Source organism: Siniperca chuatsi, linkage group LG21 (assembly GCF_020085105.1).
Source record: "Siniperca chuatsi isolate FFG_IHB_CAS linkage group LG21, ASM2008510v1, whole genome shotgun sequence".
Taxonomy (NCBI): Eukaryota; Metazoa; Chordata; class Actinopteri; order Centrarchiformes; family Sinipercidae; genus Siniperca; species Siniperca chuatsi.
This window is the reverse complement of record NC_058062.1, coordinates 24,511,628-24,532,827: the sequence shown is the minus strand read 5'-3', so window position 1 is coordinate 24,532,827 and position 21,200 is coordinate 24,511,628. Positions and strand designations below refer to the sequence as shown.

Below are 21,200 nucleotides of genomic sequence, written 5' to 3'. Positions count from 1 at the left end.
AATCACTGGATCCTACATTTCCCATCATGCAACTCTATATAGTGTCTTGCATTAAATACTCCCTGCCTCCAAAATGCCACACTTCTTTTCAACCTTACACCACCATTGTAATGCAGGCTTTCTGTGGCAAATTTTACATTTCAAGTCCCAACCTGAAGATAACCCTGATGACATCATCAGGGTTATTTTCTCAGACTCAACAAAGCTCCCCCAGAGCCGCAGAAGACATTATACTGTAAACCTTCTCAGGCTCTGTGGTACTCCTTGAGATGAGTAAACTGAACTTCATGTATAAAACTGGTGCAGTGCCCCTTTAACCTAAGGTCTACCTACTAACTGCACTTGTAGCTTTCATCCGCATCCCACGGTCTTCCTCAGCAGACAGAGTTATCTGTTACTTGCTATCACATGACCGAAATTCCATACTTAGGTCACGGGATAGCAACTGCTTCTCCGTGACAACTGCGCAAACTCCATGCGCTGAGGAAGACTGTTAGGTTAAAAGCTCCCGACAAACAGTAAGTGGACCAAGTTGATCTTTTTTGTCAAACCACTTTTATTTGTTGTGAGGGTTGTTTAATTCCCAGAAGAGCACACTTCTTATACATGACAGATTTCACCACTAGGGGGCTCCCTAAAGGAAGGACCAGGGCAGACAGTGTGATGAGATGTGGTTTACATCATATAACGTCAAATGTTCCCTGGATTTCCAGTTGGAGTGCAACAGAATTAGACATAGATTCATTCATTTCCTGTTAAGAATGGCTGTAATTGAAATACTGAGCAAAATTGGAGCTTATGGATGCTTTCCTGTTATACTGATGGTAAATATATGTATGTGTTTGTGTGTGTATTGCAGGTCACTGGCTTTGGGAACAAAGACTGGCTACAAGCTGTTTTCTTTGACCATGGTGGAAAAACTGGACTGCATCCATGAGAGTGGTCAGTATGGAGCTCTGACTCTGCACTAAATATCAGCTAAATATTTCTAGATTTCAGTGTAAAAGTTATTTAACACATGCTTTCGATTTCTCTGGCAAACTGGCTGATCATATAACACCGTCCATTCAAAGCCGGTGCTGTTACACTGACAGTTCACTGAGCTCATCCTGTAATCTGGCCCATTTGTCAGTTTAGCCATTGAATGATGGCAACACGAACACCAGAATCATCCATGTGTCCCTGGTGGATCATTGAGTTTTATTCATTATGTGACAAACAGGATGAAAACCTTCTGCATTCGCGGTTGTATTAGCTCATCTGTCCCAGACTGACCCGTCTGCTGTGGAAGACCTCACGTCAGGCCGCGTCACGTCCTCACGTTTCCCTAAAAGGAACACTGAGTTTGTGAAAGACGGCCAAACACTGGTTACATTTACCCACAGTGCATAATCTGTCTACGGTTCATACTCTGGTTGAGTTTCTATTAAGGTTAATCTGTTTCCATCAAGTATTTCTCTTGCTACCAGTTAACCTTTCAGCTGTTTATTCCCCTTCAGTCTTTTACTGTGCAACAGTAGTTACCTTGTAATACATGGGAAATCAATTATTTCAATAATAATACTAAACACCACTCGGACCCTTTTTCTTTGACATCAAAATATACCCATGGTGTGATGAGTCAAAGGAAAGTCAAACAAGTGTTTGAATCTCATAGGTTTTCTATAGAAGCCATCTACAGAATCATTGTTTTAGCTGTTTCTCATTAAAAGTGAGTGAAATGTAGCAGCCAAACATGAACTACCCTTCATCATATTGCACGCCTTTTTTGTCCTGTTTCCCCCTGTCTGTCATTATTCATGACAGATGAGGTCCAGCTTGCAGTCTCATAAGCAGTACTTCTTCTTGAGTTCTTCGTGACACCAGAAAACAGAATTAAATACATAAGAAGCATTAAAATGCTGCATGACCTGCTGTCAGCCACAGAAGTTTTACTTCTCCCGTGGGTCCATGTAGCACTGATGATGCAGGATGACATCTCCAAACCTGTCCACTGAATGAGTTACCTGTCAGTCCATGTGACTTCATGTCGCACCTCTTAATGTATTTATAACTAGAAGGGCCCTCGGAGAGCACAGACCTCCGCCAAGGCCAGTAGTCCAGTCTAAGAAATGCAAATCTGCATGCGCAACCACTATGTACTGTATGTCTGAATATATTTCCAAAATCATTAGAATTACAGTGTGTCAAAATATGGTTGTGCCTAGATCGTGGTTGTGTATCCACCCCGTGATTCAGAGCCGCTCCAAAATCTAATGGGTTCTTCCTTGGCCCATGCTACACCCTTCCACCAAGTTTCATGAAAATCGGGCCAGTAGTTTTTCCTTAATCCTTCTGACACACAAACAAACAAACAAGCGGCACCAAAAACATAACCTCCTCGGCCGAGGTAATGAGTCAGGGAGATGAACCAGACCAGCACGAAGAGACAACACGTCTTTGTGTTCTTTGATCAAACAGTGTTCAAACCACCCATCTGCAGCCATGCTAGCAGCTCTGTGAGGCTGCACCTAGGCACAGCCTAAGCTAAATGCTAACATTAGCATGATCACAATGACCATGTGTATTTACCATGTTCTCCATCTTAATTTAGCGTGTTAGCATGCTAACATTTGCTAATTAGCACTGAACACAAAGTGCAGCTGAGGCTGTCAGTTTTGCAGGTATTTGGTCACAAACCAAAGTATTGGACAAATTGAAATTGTGACCTGATGGTGGCGCTAGATGAAAAGTCAGACGATCACCAGAGTTATTACATTTCATCCTGAGGGGAACACGAATGTTGGAACCAAATTTCATGACAATTCAATTCAGTTGGGCTTTCTTGGCATGAGAGACAGATGTTAACATTGTCAAAGCATGTGTAAAATAAAAACATGCATAAAAAGAAGAATTGTGATATTAAAATATATACAGATAAGTAAGATAGCATAATAATAATAATAATAATAATAATAATAATAATAATAATAGATTGTAGACTTGCAGTTAAAATACAAATACAAAAAGTGAAAACTACACACTGCAACATTTTTGTTGTGTGTGTGTGTGTGGGGGGGGTCATTCACTGCCCCTCATGTTGTGGCATGTTGATACATATTGGGCAGCAGGGTCTGCCCTGTCTCCTTCTCCTATATATTAATAAATATATGTATTTTTAATTTTGAGCTCTGTGAATTCTGAGATTGCAGTGTTGAACGTTCCTTACTTCACTGAATGTTGTACATTGCAGGAGGAAGTGCAGCTCTGTCTCAGCTCACCTGTCGAACATGTTCGGTTTTCTTTCGGTTGCCAGGGTTTTCTGTCTTCCTTTTCCGATTGCCAGTCTGTGGACACTGAGGCTGTACTTGGTCAGGATCTGTCTCTGCTTCCTCTGACAGCAGAGAGACATTCTGCCAGTTCATCGTCTCTCTTTAGGCCCAGATAACTTTCTGATCTACTTTGGCTTTTAGTTTCTTCTTTCCAATGTTCCAGACAGGTTTCTTTACATTGCTTTTTAAATTGGTTTCCTCTGATTGGTGTTTGGAAAGCAGTGCTGTTGTGAGACTGGTCAGAGTGTCTGAGGGGGGGCAGTGAGTCTCAGCTCCAACTGATTTATAACTTTGGAATGGAGGGGGTCTAGAGGGCTGGATTTAAGGTGATTAAAACATGTGAGCGCTCTCTTTTGAATTCTGCTCTACATGCGTCTGTTGGTGTTTTTCTGTGTAAAATGTATCTGCAGAATTCTGCATGTAAAGATTCTGTTGGATGTTTGTCCCAACAGGTAAAGCTATGATGACCGAGTGGACCCCAGACTTCACTGCCATATAATGCAATGGGCTGGATGACATTATCAAATATTTAAGCCACATTTTAATTGGAATTATAAAATGTTGTCTTAATTGCATTTAGAGCTCTTCGAGCTTTTTTAGTGCGTTCACTGCCATGTTGAAACTCCCCGATGCTGTTATGGTTATACCCAGGTAGGTGTAACGCATACTGTGTTCAATGATATGATTATTTATGGTAAACTGGTATTTGTTCTCCTGACTTCTGGGGCGTTTTTGAAAAATCATGACAGTAGTTTTCTTCATATTTACTGCCAGGGCCCAGTTCTGACAGTACTTTTCTACTATGTCCAGCGTCCTTTACAGTGCCTGTCTTCCAACTACTCAAAGCGCACATTCACCCCATTCAAAGAAAGTAACTCATTCACACAAGCAATACAGTTTGTTTGTCTCCACTTTTTACAGCACATCTATTTTCCAAATACATAAATTTAACCAGATCATACATTTTGCCCCCTATACCACAATGTAGAAGTCTGTAATAGAGCCCTTCATGCCAAACAGAGTCGAAAGCTTTCTTGAAGTCAACAAAACAAGCAAATATCTTACCATTTTTTGTTTGGTGTCCATGTTAAAGTTAAATTAAAGTGTGAAGGGTGTACACATGGTCAGTGGTGCAGTGTTTTGGGAGGAAGCCAATTAGATTTTAACTCAAGATGGAGTGCTCTTCAAGGAAATCTAGAATTCTTTTATTTAGAATACTACAGAATAGTTTACCTAGTCAACTGCTGACACAGACGCCTCGGTAGTTACCAGGGTCTGATTGGTCCCCACTCTGATGAACGGGGGAAACGAGCCCTTTGCACCAGATGTCGGGAAACCATCCTGACTGTAGGACGATATTGAACAGCTTCGACGCTGCACCCTGCATCTCTGGGGTGCTGCATTTCAGCATTTGATTTTTTATTGTTTCTTCTAATGTTTTAACTCTAACATTAATTAACTAATGAGTTTTTCTTTTGGTTGGCGATGTTTTTCATTTGCTATTTTTCTCAGGTCTTTTCTGATGGTCTTACATTCTTGATCAAACCATTTGTCAGCGTTTTGCTTTTTAATAGGCTTCCATTTTTTGTTTTATAAGGTTAGCTTTAATATCTTCCTCATGAAATATATTGATATCATGAATAGCCTTTCTTACACCATCTCTGGTAGGGACATGTTGATTTTGGTTATATACTGATATGTCATTCATCAGATCAGGTGAGTTTAAAGCCATGATGAATTTGTTTCCACTGTCTTTTTGCTATCGTTCTGTTTCTCAAGTGAGAAGGTGTTCTGAGTACATGTCTTAGCTGAACAGAAGCCGGGTGCACAGGGTGTGCAGCGTCTCCCTGATGTCTCCCAGCTCAGAGGTAGCAGGGAGAGGGATTTCCCGTTAGAGTCAGCCAGCATGACCACTTGTGGGGCTTCCTCTTCAGGCTGAGTGGAAGGAAGCTGGGATGGGCAGAGCTGGGTGTTGGCAGCTGGCTGTGTGGATTTGTCAGCAGGTGACAAGGCAGGGGTTTGGGACACTGGCAGGAAGAGTCTGTGTCTCAGTACGTGTCATTGTGGGGACTGATGAGCGTTGGTCTGTCAGGTGTTGGACTTGCCTGGTGAAGCTCCTTTCTCTCTTCTCAGCATCCTCCTTCACTGAGCACGGAGCACACTGTTCTCCTGTTTGAGTGCCTCTAGACTGCCTCTGAGGTCAGATGCCAAGGCCTGGTTGTCTCTCTTTAGCTGCTGGAGCTCCTCTTAAAGCTGCTGTAGAGTGTTGTCTGGGTGGTCAGACAGCCTGGCTTGGGTCCAAAGTCCAGCTCCAGCAGGGCCATACTCTCCTTCAGATGGTTGGTGGCACTTGCGGGGGTGGGAGGAGCAGAGATTGACAAGGTGGTGGGGTTCTCTAATGGGGTCTCATCATCTTCATAATCCATCCAATAGTTGTCAGGACATTCAACTTTGCTGATTCAGTATTCACACTATTGTTATCTTTGCTCTTTATACTTTATTATATATTATTTTGCTGTTTTTTGGGGTCTATCTCCTTCTGTATAGCAAAAGGAAAAACAAAGTCAAAGATGCGGAGTGTAGGGAGCAGAGTTTCCCCTTTCTCTCTCCATCATGGAACAAATGGGGTGCGCTCGAATAGTACTGGGAACACTGGGCCCAGGTGTTCCCAATAAATGACGACCCAACCACACTTACTGGGCATCTGCAACAGAAAACATAGACAAAGACAAGCAGCCAGTCCAGCAGCCAAAAGAGGCAGGGCCGTCACAGTTTCAATGTCTAAATGCACATCTTCTTCATGAGATTTATGCTTTTATGTTTCTTTATTCTAACATGTTTCAGTGATTTTATATAATTTCTTAAAGTATTCAAATTTATAGTGGGAAGTCTATGGGAGTAATATTTGAAAGCTGAAATCTCAACAACTACAAGTGCTAAAGTAGTCATACTTTGTGGACAGATGCCCCATCTGGAAAGTTGGTGGTTCGATCCCGGCTTCCCCCAGCCCACATGTCAGTGTTCAGTGTCCTGAACCCCAAATTGCTTCCGAAGTTGTGTGTGTGTGTGTGTGTGTGTTTCCATGAAGCTTCCATGAATCATGCCTGTTAAAAATGTCTATTAAAAATATGTGCTAAATGTGGACAGATTAAGGGGGCACTTAGATGACGGACATATGGGTCAAGATTATCTGCACCAGTGTTTTTGCAAGCTTTTAACCTAACCAGAGTTTTGTAAACATCTGCACTGCTGACCAGACTAAAAGAAAATTTACACTCAGAAGAAGCTGAGGCGCTGGGGACTCCCTCTGCTGGACGGATATGGTAATTGTCTACAGATGAATCAGCAGACATATAAAAGACCAGAGGAGAGGAAATGGGGATTAAAAGCTTCAGACATAGAAGATCTATCAGTAATATGATCAGATAGTTGTTTGACTTGTAATGGCAGAGTTCTTAAGAGATGCTATGGTGTTCCAAAAGTTAGAGGTACTATCATAGGCAGAGATCTAGCCTTCCTAATCATGCTGGTGCAGATGTTTCTTTGTCGCCTAAAGGTTAACCAGTCCTCAGGGGTGCCACTGGATCTAGCCATGGCCCAGACTTTGTCTCTGTTATGGATGGCATTAGAGAGATGTGGGGAGAACCAAGGACTGAATCTGTTTTTAATTCTGTGTTTTTTATAAGGAGCATGTCTGTCAGCAATGACATTAAAAGATTCTGTAAAGTTTACCAGTGTCACGGCAGGATCAGTAAAAGAGAACATTTTATCAATGTCAGAGATTGAGAAATTGTTAAAAAAAATCCTGAAGATTAAAATGCTTGTAATTTCGTGTGGTGATCATTTGAGATTTGAGATTTTGGAATTCTAGTATCTCTGACAAAGGCGACCGGATAGTGATCACTAAGGTCAAGGGCAAAGACTCCAGAGGCAGGGTATTTGTGTGGTCTGTTAGTTTGATATCAATTAATGTGGAGTTTAGAGGAGTTTTGAAGTTTGGTTTGTCTATGAGCTGAAAAAGATTAAGTTCCAGGCACTGATCTTTTAATTGTTAGAGTTGTCAGAGGGCCAGTCCAGGTTAGGATCCCCCATTATTAACAACTCAGAGAAGGCATACAGTGACCATAGCTTTGCAGTGTCCTCCAAAGCATCCAAATGAGCTGAGGGGGGGAGCGATACATGCCAGCAATGGTCACCTGCATGTCCTTACCAAGACAGCAGTCCAACATAATATTAGTCACATTTCTTGAGCACAGAACATGAGGTGATTTCCTCAACAGTGAAGCAGTCTTTTACATAACTCACAACCCCGCCTCCCTTACTTCTTCGATCACATCTAAGCCATGTTTAAGTCAAAATGAGGGCGTCTGGGGAGGTTTCATGAATTAAAACGTGAATGTAATCCAGTTTTGGGAGCAGGCTTCTGATGTTTAAATGTAACAGTCCAAGCCCTTGGCGTATTTTAAAGTCATGAGATGTATCAAGTGTAACATGCTCCTTAGCTGTAGAAAAGGGCGGATGAGTGGGCTCAATAGACACAAGAGGATAAATTAGATTTTTGAAGGAGACACACTTAGGTTGCCTAGCTAGACATCCAGATTGTAGATGGAACTGTCTGTAGTGAGCGAATTTGCACGGTTGTTAGAGGGTCCTGGCTCCTCATAAACAATGGAACAGATGCACGGGGAACCAATGTGACTGGTGCTAGGACCCCAGGAATTATTAGTGTGACTGATTCAGCAAACTATGGAATCCAACATTATCTTTGCATATGTACACATTACTCCGATTGGTGTAATCGTGAGTCGTTACCGCCGACGTGAACAATCGTACTGTATTTACACTCATCCTTAGCCAACAGTTTAATTAATTTCATCAGATTTAACGTGCTCTGGCCTCAGGAATACATTTGACTATGGTCGCTGGTGTCGCTAACTTCATGTTTCTCAAAATGGAGCTGCCAATAATCAGAGTTGGTTTCTCAGCAGGTGTGTCGCTGAGTGGGGAGAACTTGTTAGAAATGTGAACAGGTTGGTGGGGAATGGCTTATGCTTAGGGCTATGCTTCCTTCAGGCAGTCACCCAGCCTCCCTGGTTTTGGGAGCTGCCGATAATTAGCCGCTGTATTGAAGAATCTAACTAAATTAACTGGGATGAGCTAGAGCAGCAAAAATACGCTGCCAGTAACACTTTCTAATGGCCACTCCACTGGTTGCAAAGAAAAGTCAGATTCTATAGAACTCTGACAAAATGACCCTTGATTTATTACCTTAGTAAACATTTTCCTAATGAGTTTATGGTCTCAATCGCTAGTTTCAAGTCTTCAATAAAGCATGAGGTTCATTTTGTAAATGGTCGTCCCATGTAGAGTAAAATAGACAATGAAGGGTATGGTTTGGGCGTGGCTACCTTGTGATTGAGAGGTTTCTACCACAGCGACCTGTATATCAGAATAGAGGCATAGCAATGCGTATCCCTCCCCAGCTCCACCTTCTCATCGAAATATGGTCACTTCAAACCTAACACGGCAGTGGCGGATGGCCGCCCACCATTGAGTCTGGTTCTGTCCAAGGTTTCTGCCTCTTAAAGGAAGTTTTTTCTTGCCACTGTCGCCAAATGCTTGCTCATGGTGGGATTTGTTGGGTCTCTGTAAATAATATTATAAAGAGTACGGTCTAGACCTGCTCTATAGGAAAAGTGCAATGAGATAACTTCTGTTATGAATTGGCGCTATATAAATAAAATTTAATTGAATTGATCATATTTCTCCAATATTAGCTTCTCTACACTGGCATCCTGTAAAATTTAGAATAGAATTTAAAATCCTTCACTCACCTACAAAGCTCTTAATGGTCAGGCACCATCATATCTTAAAGATCTCATAATACCATATTACCTGACTAGAACACTGCGCTCCCAGGATGCAGGGTTACTTGTGGTTCCCAGAGTCTCCAAAAGTAGAATGGGAGCCAGAGCCTTCAGTTATCAAGCTCCTCTTCTGTGGAATCAGGTCCCAGTTTGGGTTTGGGAGGCAGACACCATCTCCACATTTAAGAGTAGGCTAAAAACTTTCCTCTTTGATAAAGCTTATAATTAGGGCTGGCTTGGGTGAGTCCTGAACCATCCCTTAGTTATGCTGCTATAGGCCTAGACTGCCTCCCTAACCCCAACGTTTTTTCTTGCCACTGTCGCCAAATGCTTGCTCATGGTGGGATTTGTTGGGTCTCTGTAATTAATATTATAAAGAGTACGGTCTAGACCTGCTCTATAGGAAAAGCACAATGAGATAACTTCTGTTGTGAATTGGCGCAATATTGAATTGAATTCTGGTTCCAAAAAACCCAAGATGGTGACGGCTAAAGTGCCTAACTCAAGGCTTCAAAACTACCTGCTACATCCACTTCTTTTATACAGCCTATGTTCAGATCATGTAACTATTTAAGCCATAGGACATACGATTCTGCAAAGATGAGTGGGCCAAAATTCCCCCACAGCGATGTAGAAGACTCATTGCAAGTTATCGCAAATGCTTGATTACAGTTGTTGCTGCTAAGGGTGGCCCAACCAGTTATTAGGTTTAGGGGGCAATCACTATTTCACACAGGGCCATGTAGGTTTGGATTTTGTTTTCCCTTAATAATAACAACCTTCATTTAAAAACTGCATTTTGTGTTTACTTGTGTTATCTTTGACTAATATTTAAATTAGTTTGATGATTTGGAACATTTAAGTGTGACAAACATGCAAAAAAATAAGAAATCAGAAAGGGGGCAAACACTTTTTCACACCACTGTAAGTGTATTATTTTTTTTATAACAGTGGAAGTGGTCTGTTTCAGCAGAGGCTGCCTGCCTCCGCAAAAGCCCGTTATACAAATTCCATTACCTTTTCTTACTAGCCAGATGAAAAGCCTGCATGCATGGATGAGAGTTCTCAAAGTCTCTAAAGATACCAATATAATAAGTATAGTGTCACACAGTGTAAAATCTTCTGAGCTGAAATCAAAGAGAAAGTCAGGTTCAAGATGTTAGAATGGCTGTATTTGTTTTGATGGATGGTTTGTGGTAGTTAATTTCTGCCTCTTGGATGTAAGTGATACTTTGGAGAAGTCAACATAAAAGCGGTCTGTTCCCTGTTCTCCCCTAGCAGAGGCTCCAGATATCTACATCGTGGAGCGTCTGTTTTCCAGCAGTCTGGTAGTTGTGGTGAGCACCACCATACCGCAGCGCATGAACATCTACCACTTTAAGAAAGGGACAGAGATCTGCAACTACAGCTACCCGAACAACATACTGGCTGTCAAGCTCAACAGACAGGTGAGCTACCCATTTCACACCCAACCCTCGAATATTAGTATTAGTAGTAATATTAGTATTAGTATAGTTAATATGAGTATCTATATAATTCATCACATTTAGGAAGTAATTAACACACTGAGCTGTTTGCCCATCTCTCTTCTAAACCTACGTCTTTACTTTTCCCAACAAACCTCTGCCATAACCACGCCCCCAGGCTCTGACGCGCTCTGAAGCATTCTCAGGATCGACAGTTAGTCGCATCACACAAGTGCTCACGCGAATCTTCAGAATGTAAACAGTTTGACGGCTGTTTTCCCATCGAAAAAGTTGACGTGGAATAATGTTCTTTGAGCGTGATTATGATGATCTGTCTCTGATTAGTGATGTTGTTAGCTAGCTAGCTTGCTAATTGCTGCACTGATTCTGAGGTAAATTATCCCATTTTGAAGTGAGAAACAACGACCAACCCTTAGACTTTAAGACGAAGAGTAAACTTCTTGTCTTGGCTCACTCTGATGCTCTTCAAGACAGTGGACCTCAACGCTGGACTGAATCCTGAGACCCAACAGACCTCAACTGACCCGCAGAGGGAACAAAGGCAAAATTGGAAAAATGCACATATCCAAGAAAGAAGCCTGCTAAAAGGATGCTGGGCCATCTTTGAGATCCAACACGACAAGGTTAGAAAAGAAGATGCCTTATGCATTGGTCACGTGGTGCAGAGAAGGAGAAATAGAGAGAGCTGGAGAGACTGAACGAAAGAGACTCAAAGACTTTACTCTTAAAGAAAGAAACTCTATTAGCAAACTTAAATTGCTGATGCCAGATTAAATAAGTTGCTACATTCAGTTGCAGCACCAGAGTCCTAACAAAGACCATAACAAACTTTAAACTCAGCCAACAGCTGGCAGACGCTCACACCGCATTGCCATCACGACCGAACTTCATCAGCCTGCTTATGGAGGAAGGGATCCGACTCAGGCTCGTGTGACCGACAGCGTGGCCTGAAACATGGAACTCAGGGGAGTTTCATCCAGAACCGATCGCCACTGAGTGCCCAATGAAATGGCAGTGCTTCTCCTTTCCTCTTGCCTTCAACGATTGCCCTGCTCAGCCAAACTCAGGTGAAACAACAGATGCTTTTCTGTGACAGCGGGGTTTGTGTCATGTCCTGTTCTGCCTCTTAGTTTGGGTTTTCCTCAGTTTCATGTTTTCTATCAATGTTTCCTGTTTTATATTCTCCCTCCCTCATGTGTCTTGTAGTTTTGCTTCCTGTCTTTGATTGCTTGCCCCTATTGGTTTCACCTGTGTCTTGTTGTCTCTCCTACCTGAGTGTATTTAGTCTGTGTTCTTCCTTTGTCATATCGTCTTTGTCTCCTTGTCAAGCGTCCCGGCCTTTGTTTCCCGTGTTTTTGGATTATTTCTCGGTTTTGCTTGGACTTCGCCTGAATTTTCTGGACTCTGATTATTTATTTATTATAAAGTATTTCTGATTCTGATTTGTTTGCTCCTTTGGACTTGTTTGCCTTCGTGGACTGCTTCCCTGGTTTCGTCGATCACTGCCTGCCTGAAATCAGTGTAAGCCTTTTGTTATTGCTTGTGCTTACTGCACCTACTCAGCCTGTGTGTCTGCATTTGGGTACAAGTCTGCCTTTCCTGGTTCCCCGGCTTGACAAACTACAAGAGTACGATCTGACCATAATGAACCCAGCAGACACCATGTCATAGGAACTTTTTGAGTTAATTTGTGACCTGGAGTGCATTGGGGATATGTGGAGGAAAGCGGTCTGGGATTATCATAGAGAGGCAGTCTGTGCTTTGGCTCTGGGGAAATTGTCCTCTGAAACTGCCAGCAATCAGCCTGCTAGTGTCCAATCTTCATTCTGGCCTGCTAACCAGCCTGCACCCTGGCCTGCTAGCCTCCAGCCTTACCTCTAGCATGCTAGCCTCCGATCTGCACCTCAGTCTGCCAGCCTCCAGTCTCCAAGTCTCCAGCCTGCACCCCTGCCTGCTAGCCACCAGCCTGATCATTTTCTGCCTGCGCCTCAGCCTGTTCCGGGCCTGTAGCCACCTTCTGGGAAGCCTTCCACGTGGAAGCATGCTCCCGCCGATGTCGTGCCTCTCCGTTGCGCAGCTGCTCGTCCTCACCGCTGCCCAGTTGCTCGTCCTCACCGCTGCCCAGTTGCTCGTCCTCACAACTGCCCTGCGTCATGGAGACCCCACTGCCCAGCGCTCCAGAGACTCAGCTGTCTAGCATCACTAAGACTCTGCTGTCCAGTGCCTCTGAGCCATCATCAGTCGTGCCTGGTCCCCAATCTGTGGTCCAGCCGACTCCTGCTCCTGATCTCCGGTCAGCAGCCTGGCGGTCACTAGTTCCTGCGCCGCAGCCAAGTCCTGTTCTGGTTGGGCCGCCACAGCCATCTCCTGTCCTGCTTGGGCCGCAACTTCCTGAACTTCCTGAGCTGCAGCTGTCTCCTGTTCCTGCTGAGCTGTGGCAGTCACCAGAACCTGCTGAGCTACTGACTGACACCCCCACTCCTGAATCCCCCTGAGCTGCTGCAGCTTCCTGAATCTTCTGGACTTTCTGAGCTGCAGCAGTCACCTGATCCCCCTGAGCCACAGCGGCCTCCCGAACATTCTGTTGAGCTGCAGCAATCCAATCCGCTGTTCCTGAGCTGCTGCAGACTCCTGTTCCTGTGGAGATGCAGCTGTTCCCAGTTTATGAGAAAGCTTCTGTCTTCGCCGCCGGCATCCTGTCCTACCCCTGGAGGGGTTTCGCCTTCGTTGCCAATCTCCTGAGTTGCTCCCCACGTCTGGTAATCACCTGGACCTGCTCAGCCCTTCAGCACTGCCTCCTGGTCGCCCCCCTGACCTGCTCTGCTCTTCTGCCCTGCCCTTGGGCCGTCCACCTGAGGTTTTCTGCCCCATACCTGTCCAGCCCTTGGGCTGTCTGCCTGAGGTCCCCAGCTCCGCTCCTGTCCTGCCCCCAGGCCGTCCACCTGAGGTCTTTCCCTTGGCCCTTGAATCCCTCCCGTGTACCCCCTCCACCCACACAGCTCGATTTGTGGGGGGGTACTGTAATGTCCTGCTCTGCCTCTTAGTTTGGGATTTCCTCAGTTTCATGTTTTCTATCGATGCTTCCTGTTTTATTTTGAAATATTCTCCCTTCCTCATGTGTCTTGTAGTTTTGCTTCCTGTCTTTGATTGCTGTGTCAGATCATCTTTGTCTCTTTGTCAAGCAGCTCTTTTGCAAGCCTCTCTTTCCCATGTTTTTGGATTATTTCTCGGTTTTGCTTGGACTTCACCTGAATTTTCTGGACTCTGATTATTTGTTTGCTCCTTTGGACTTGTTTGCCTTCGTGGACTGCTTCCCTGGTTTTGTCAATCACTGCCTTTTTTATTAATTAAATGATGAAAACTGCACCTACTCAGCCTGTGTGTCTGCATTTGGGTACAAGTCTGCCTTTCCTCGTTCCTGGCTTGACAAACTACAACAGGTTTAATGCTCTAGCTTAATATGAACACTTAGTAAACGTAGATAAAAATTAGGATCTTTCATCAACATAGGTATGATAGCTAAATTACTTCAGGTGATTAATAATTCCTAATAATAATCTCCCCTTGACATTCCAAAACTACTCAGTTGCTGAATGGTGCTATATTTTATTTAATTGGTAACTATTAAAGTTGTCCACACAGTGGTTTCCTGTGTTTACACAAGTTAATACCGTTAACCAAAACAATCATTCACTGCATCCTCTGTGTCAAATGGTCATTCGTTCACTTATTACTTATTCATCGCCGTTTTCATTCATTCATGATTACATTTATCCATTAATTTGTGTGTCTAGTAGTATAGTTTGTGTAGTCTAGTAGTTATTGTCCTGTGTGGGTAGTTAGTAGTTACACATTTATAAAACATTGGTTATTGTGTGTTTGTGTGTATGAAATTTTCCGGTCACTGTCCCAAGACAAAACTCTGTAGCAACTTCAGATCCAGACTAAACTGATTATTAATTAATGTATTAATTAATTAAAAAGCAGTGGTGCCCCGTTTTAAAATGAATTTAGTGAGTTAAACACTAATTATTATTTAATAATACGCTGATTTTATTCTGATAGCTGGAAGTGAGTGTAAACCTGCTCCTTCCTTTTACCAAAATTAAGGTCATTCGATATGATCAGTTTAATGCATTTCAGCTTGGGAGCTCAAGAATTCAACAGTCTGATGGCCTGCGGGATGAAGATGTCCCTGAGCCTGGTGGTGCAGGCCACAGTTTGTGGCTGGTTTGGTTGGGGTTAATGATCCTGTTGGCCTTCTCCCTACATTGCTGGGTGTAGAGGTCCTCCATGGATGGCAGCTCCGTCCTGGTGATGAGCTGTGCAGTTTTCATCACCCTCTGTAGAGCCTTACGATTGAGGGCGGTGCAACTGTCATACCAGGTGGTGATGCAGCCAGTCAGGATACTCTCAATTGTGCACTTGTAGAAGTTGTAGAGTCCTGGAGTTTATGTCGAGCCTCCTCAGCCTGCAGAAGAAGAGCCATTGTCTCACAGTCTTTGTGATAGTGTCGTATGGTGAGTCCAGGTCAGGTCCTCGCTGACCCTTAGGAACCTGAAGCTGTTGGCAATCTCCATTGTAGTCCCATTGATGGTGATGGGGGCATGTCCTTCTCCCTGTCTGTCTTGTAGTCCACAATCAGCTCCTTTGTTTTGATGACTGCCGTATTGCCAGTAAACTTAATGATGGTGTTGGAGCTGTGGGTGGCCACGTAGTTGCTGCGTGAACAGGGAATACAGGAGAGGGCTGAGCATGCAGCCCTGAGGGGCACCGGTGTTGAGAGTCAGGGTGGAGGATGTGGTGCTGCCTATCCGCACAACCTGGGGTCTGCCCGTCAGGAAGTTCAGAATCCAATCACAGTCCCAGGACTCTGAGCTTGATGACAAGCTTGCAGGGCACAATGGTATTGAATGCTGAACTATAGTCAATGAACAGCATTCTCACATATGTGTTCCTCTGCTCCAGGTGGGAGAGGGCCGTGTGGACGGCACCATTGCCCTAGCGGAGGTGAGTGCTACTGGGTGGTAGTCATTCAGGCAGAGGGCTTTGGTCTTTTTGGGGGGACAGGGCCAATGGTGAACTTCCTAAAACATTGATTTGCACACACCTTGAAAGCTCAGCCAGGGATGCCATCAGGTCCAGGTGCCTTGGGTGGAATAATCCTTTTGAAGGATCTGCACACATCTGCCCTGGATATTACTAGTGGGCGGGGACCTGTTACCCTAAACTCTGATATAGTAGCATCCAAGACTGGCTTCCATGCTACTACACAGTGGATGTGCAATCATTAATTGGGCTTTTTTGTTTAATGTAAGCTGTAACCCCACAAAATGTAGTTAGTTTATGAAATGCCCCTGGCATTGGAAGTAACTGTGTTAGGAATTACTCCTGTAGGTAGTAAGCTAGATAGCCGGCGGATAACGTTTGGAGCTCACATTAGAACAGATAAACATACTGTTTAATCTTCCACAATAATTTTGGAAAGGCTTAATCAAAAGACACGAACCTGCAAACTCTTTGCCGAGTATAATACAGCCCCATCCACATCAATTGCTGTTTTGGGGAAGGGTTTAGTGAACAGTTCATTCGAACCTTACATGCTGAGCACATTCAAATTCAATTCATTATCAACATCAGTGACTATCTTGCAGCAACTAATTAGATAAGATTTATGAACCAGGGCCGTATTACAGGAACTTCCTAATTTGCAGATCCTATCTTAATTGTTTGGGAACTATGGTAATTGGGGTAGGACCTGATTTAGAAAAAATGCCATTACAGATTAACAGTTCCTAAGTCAATGTCCCTATCCTAACTTGCACTGGATCCTACAATTCCCATAAAGCTAGCGAACGCCCTGGTAAATGTCCATATCTTCCCCCCAGTTTGTAGGGCAGGATTACCATAAGAAATGTGTAGTCCCCAAGCCTAAAGCTGAAATAACTCTTAATGACCTCATCAGGGGTTATTTTCTCAGACCTGAGAACTCTTCCAGAGACACATCTGCATGTTGCATTCCTTGTCTCTTGGACAGCTGATGTCCGTCAGTCTGTTTGTCCCTGGGGACTTGACCCTCTTGAGTCACACTGAGACAACTGAAATAAACCAGAGCCCTTCTGACCTGCTGTCTCTGCTTACTCATGGCACACCCTGACACAAGCTGACTCACAAATACATAGCAAATCACTAGACCCCTTAATTTCCAACATAGAAAAAGTTTAGTTTGATTCACTTTGTTACACCACCACCACCACCCCCCTGGGAACATGTCAATGGGCACCGTTGTTTACATCAGAAGCAGATGTTTCCATTCAGGGTTCAATACAGCAAAAGAGACGATGTTCCAAATATTGTTCCATTGTTCAACATACAAAGTTGATTGCTTTAGTCGATCACCAAACAAAAACTTCCCATGAATATAAACAGCATGCAGCCTCTAATGATTGTTCCTTGTCGCTTAATATACATAAACTTCATGTGCTGGAGTTCAAGCCAGAGAGTTCAGTACTGCACCAGCCGGAGAAGAATCTGACCTGCTTCTCAACCATGATCTAGATCAACTTCATTTTGTTGGGTTAATTTGGTTGAATTGAGCCTTTAATGCTGAGGGTAGATGCTCATAGTTCCCCTGGCACTGGTAACACTGGGATGCCAGAACCAAATATCAGAGTCAGTCACTATGGACATCTTGCCACGCTAGTGACATGGCTGTAGGGATGGCAATGTCAGTCGGTCCACCATGTTGTTCCTGTATGAAATATCTCAGTAAACATTGGATGGTTTTGCAATAAAATGTGTTACACACATTCATGTCCCCTCAGACTGAATTGTAATAACTTCAGTGGTCCCCTTACTTTTCATTTATTACCCTCGGCCAAAATATTGATTTGTCCAACACTTTGGTTTATGAACAAATACTTGCAAAACGAATGACATTCCCATCATTCTCAGCTGCACTTAGTGCTAATCAGCAAATGTTAGCATGCTAAACAAATATGGTAAACATTAACTGCTAAACATCAGCATGTTATCATTGTCATTGTGACATTGCACATTAAAAACTGAAATGATTAGGGCCTTAAACAAAATCTGCATTATTACCTAATTCTGTGGCCCCAGATTGTAGAGGGTTAAAGTTTAGTTAAAATCTAGTTTTAAGGTGGGTAATGTTTTAGTATATATACTAAAACTAGTTTTAAGGTGGGTAATGTTTTAGTATATATACTAAAACATTACCCACCTTAAAACTAGATTCAAAAACTAAACTTGATTAAAATGCACCATGTGACCACAATATATATATTGTGGTCACATGTGCATTTTAATCAAGTTAGCACAAACCAATAATTTGTTTGTTTATGTCTTTACTTATAGGGGACATTGCACATTAATCAACACTGACATTGAACAACATCAATATAAATATTCCGGGGTTAGCTCAGCAGCCAATTTGCATCTGTAGTCCCAAAACATCTTAAAACTGACAAGCAATAAAAAGCATTAGTACATAGTAAAGTTACAATGAAAATAGGGGAGAAAAGTACCTGGAGGAACTAACAAACTTCTAACTAATGCATACACAATGCACAGAGAGAGTGAGAAACAAGGGGATCAGTAGAGGTTCATAGAGGTTCAAATATCAGCAACGTGTTGTACAGCCAACAAGTCAAACAAGCTGATTGGTTGATCTAACTTCTGGTTGAAGTTAGGATCTAACTTCCTGTGGTGAGGCAGGTTCAAAAACAGAAAAGAAAAAGACATGTTCATGTTATACCCCGATCCGTACAAGTATTAAAGAAACATCTACGAGAATGTCTTTGAATGACACCATGTACATTTGCTCATGTGCATCACAGTGAAATAGTGTTTCATGTCACTGTGAGCTATGTGTGAAACTGCAGCTTTGAGTTCCCTTTGTGGAATTGATTGTGAACAGTTGAGATGTTGTTGTGACATACTGTATATTCCTATAATGAGTGGGATTTCACTGATGTGAGCCATAGAAGCCAACACTGACTGCATTACAGTGGAGTGTAATGACCTGATGTCCACTGTGTCTTGCAGAGGCTCGTGGTGTGTCTTGAAGAGTCCATTTATATCCACAACATCAAAGACATGAAGCTGCTCAAGACTCTGCTAAACACTCCGTCCAACCCCGCAGGTAAGACATAAATACCAAGAGACGGCAGATGTGGTTTACACACACAAACACACTTTCTGTGGTGCTGTGATAGCTGGGTCGACTGAAACAACTTTTTAAAGCATAATTCCAGTTAAAACTTCGGTCTTATTGCCATAGATTTGGCCATATTTCCTATTGGTAATAATAACACTGTACTCACCAAGTTAATTGCTGAGATCTGGGAACACAGCAACATCGTAAAATAAGTTTGACGGGACAAGAAACAAGTAGTCAGATGATCGGACGGGTTGTGAACAAACCCCCAGGTGAAGGCATGTCGTCGGGTCATGTAAAAAGGTAAGTGTTCATACCATATAACATAACCAATGTTATCATAACTAAGAGAAATTAAAACTACAAGAATAAAACTGAACCGGAATTATCCTTTAAATTAATATTTATCCTAAACATCTTCTGAATAAGTTGAATTTTGTTTCACCTGCCTGTTCCCTCCCTCTCTTGCTCAGTTAAGTCACTGATTCAATAGTTGTTATTCAACTTGACGATTAGTTTGTCAGCGCCAAGATGGAAAAGTAGCGTATGATATTCCGCTCTTGTTTTAGTTCCAGTTTGATTCTGAGTTGTTTGGTATGCTGCTGCTGTACAAAATGTTATGTCACTCATGTTCTACTGTCATACCAATTCCCACCGGCATATATGATGGTGATTCTTACTGGCATATGACGCTACTGATTATGGTATGCCGCTGCTGTGTGCCATTTATAAAAGCCATGTCACTCTTGCTCCACTGTCCTCTGGCATACCAATGGTGTGCCACCCTTGTTTTACTGTCTTTCAAAGTTTCTTTCATCGATTGGCTTTGACTGGCATATGGCACATAAAAACAGTCTCACTCTTATTCGACTGGCACATACCACTCTCCACCGGCATATATAGATTCATACTGGCATTTGCCACTGCTGTTGTGACGGAATGCTACGTGCATGGCATATTACTGCTGTTACTATAGCTGGTTTTAAAGCAGCTATAACCAATATTTTTATGTTAACAATGGATCATATGACTACTTCTATGTGAAAGGGGTCACTCGTAGTGATGAACCCACAGAGAATTATCATCCAACTCTGCAGTTCCTCTCAGCTTAATAGCCTCCTTTAACTCGTGTTTTGGTTTTCCGTCCCGCAACTTTAATGTTAAGCTCTGATAAACCCACACACTGTACACTACCTGCTCAGCACCAAATGGTTGGTGAACACAGTCCCTCAGGAGTCCAAAACAGAGTTAAAAGGGAGTGAATATTGACTTACATTCTCCAGGCGGACACAAACACCACTCCAAACGAATGTTAATATTGTTCCGTATAGGCTGGATGTGTAAACAGGCAACTGTTTGCTAACAAGTTAACATGCCAGTGTTGTGTTCACAGGTGGCATTCAGCAGTGACATATGTGGTATCCGTCAGTTGAACAGCAGTAGCATACCAATATTAAAGCATGACATAATACTAAAGTAGTATGTCATCAGTGGTTGATGATGTTCACGAGAGTGGAATATCTTCGACCTCGGCGTCAGTCCTTTCCCTTGGAGCTTGGTAATCATACAGAGATAAACCCCTAAGCCACGATCTGTAAAAAATATCTGTATTCATTTTTTGCTTGTTTGGACTATTGGAGTGGTTTAAAAGTCTTAATCCTCTGCCCACAAACTGATGGTTGAATTCCCGGGCAGTCAGTACCCACATTTGCCATGAACCACTATTCGGGTTGAAGTTGACAATTATTCTTTCTCCTTTCTCTCCCCTCACAGGTCTCTGTGCTCTCTCTATCAACCATTCCACCTCCTACCTGGCGTATCCCGGCAGTACCACCATGGGGGAGATCATAGTGTATGATGCCAACAATTTGGTAAGCAACATGTCATCACAGAACACCTCGAATATTATGCTACAATCTGTCATCCTCAGTGATTTAAAATGGAGTCAGCTGATTTTATTGCAGTTACATTGTTTATCTTATTTCATTCTGTGTCTGTAGACTTTTCATATAGAGTCTAAAACATAAAAACATGCCTCAGCATCAGCCAGAATTGTAATTTAAAACTTAATTTTTGAAATAAAACACACATATTGAAACCACCATTACCAAAGACTCTGTTCAGCTTCCCCTACACTGTTTTAACAAAAAACTGTTCTGGTTATAACATAACATATGACTTTATCTTGTTATATCAAGAAACATTCTTGGTATTACACAATGCTAACATATCTTTTTAAAACAAGAAAAAAAATCCATCACTGTCTTTTTATGTAGTTTTACATGTAGTTTACATACAGTTTAATTTTATATTTAGTTTTACATATATTTTAGTTTTACATATAGTTACATATCAT

The 21,200-nt window shown here is 42.7% G+C and overlaps 1 protein-coding gene across 6 annotated transcripts in view; it reads left to right on the top strand.

The window, feature by feature from the left end:
- The window catches only part of wipi1 (WD repeat domain, phosphoinositide interacting 1), a 42,171-nt gene that overhangs the window by 4,920 nt on the left and 16,051 nt on the right, over positions 1 to 21,200 (top strand). For 5 of the 6 annotated variants that reach the window (XR_006376347.1, XR_006376346.1, XM_044182728.1 and 2 more), the window contains exons 2-5: positions 860 to 942; positions 10,457 to 10,626; positions 18,733 to 18,829; positions 20,618 to 20,715. Coding sequence is in view for 4 of the 6 variants with exons in the window: in XM_044182728.1 (XP_044038663.1) it covers positions 860 to 942; positions 10,457 to 10,626; positions 18,733 to 18,829; positions 20,618 to 20,715 (448 nt within the window). In the remaining 2 variants the exon portion in view is untranslated. The remainder of the gene's footprint in view (positions 1 to 859; positions 943 to 10,456; positions 10,627 to 18,732; positions 18,830 to 20,617; positions 20,716 to 21,200) is intronic. The other variant, XM_044182726.1, reaches the window with a different exon arrangement.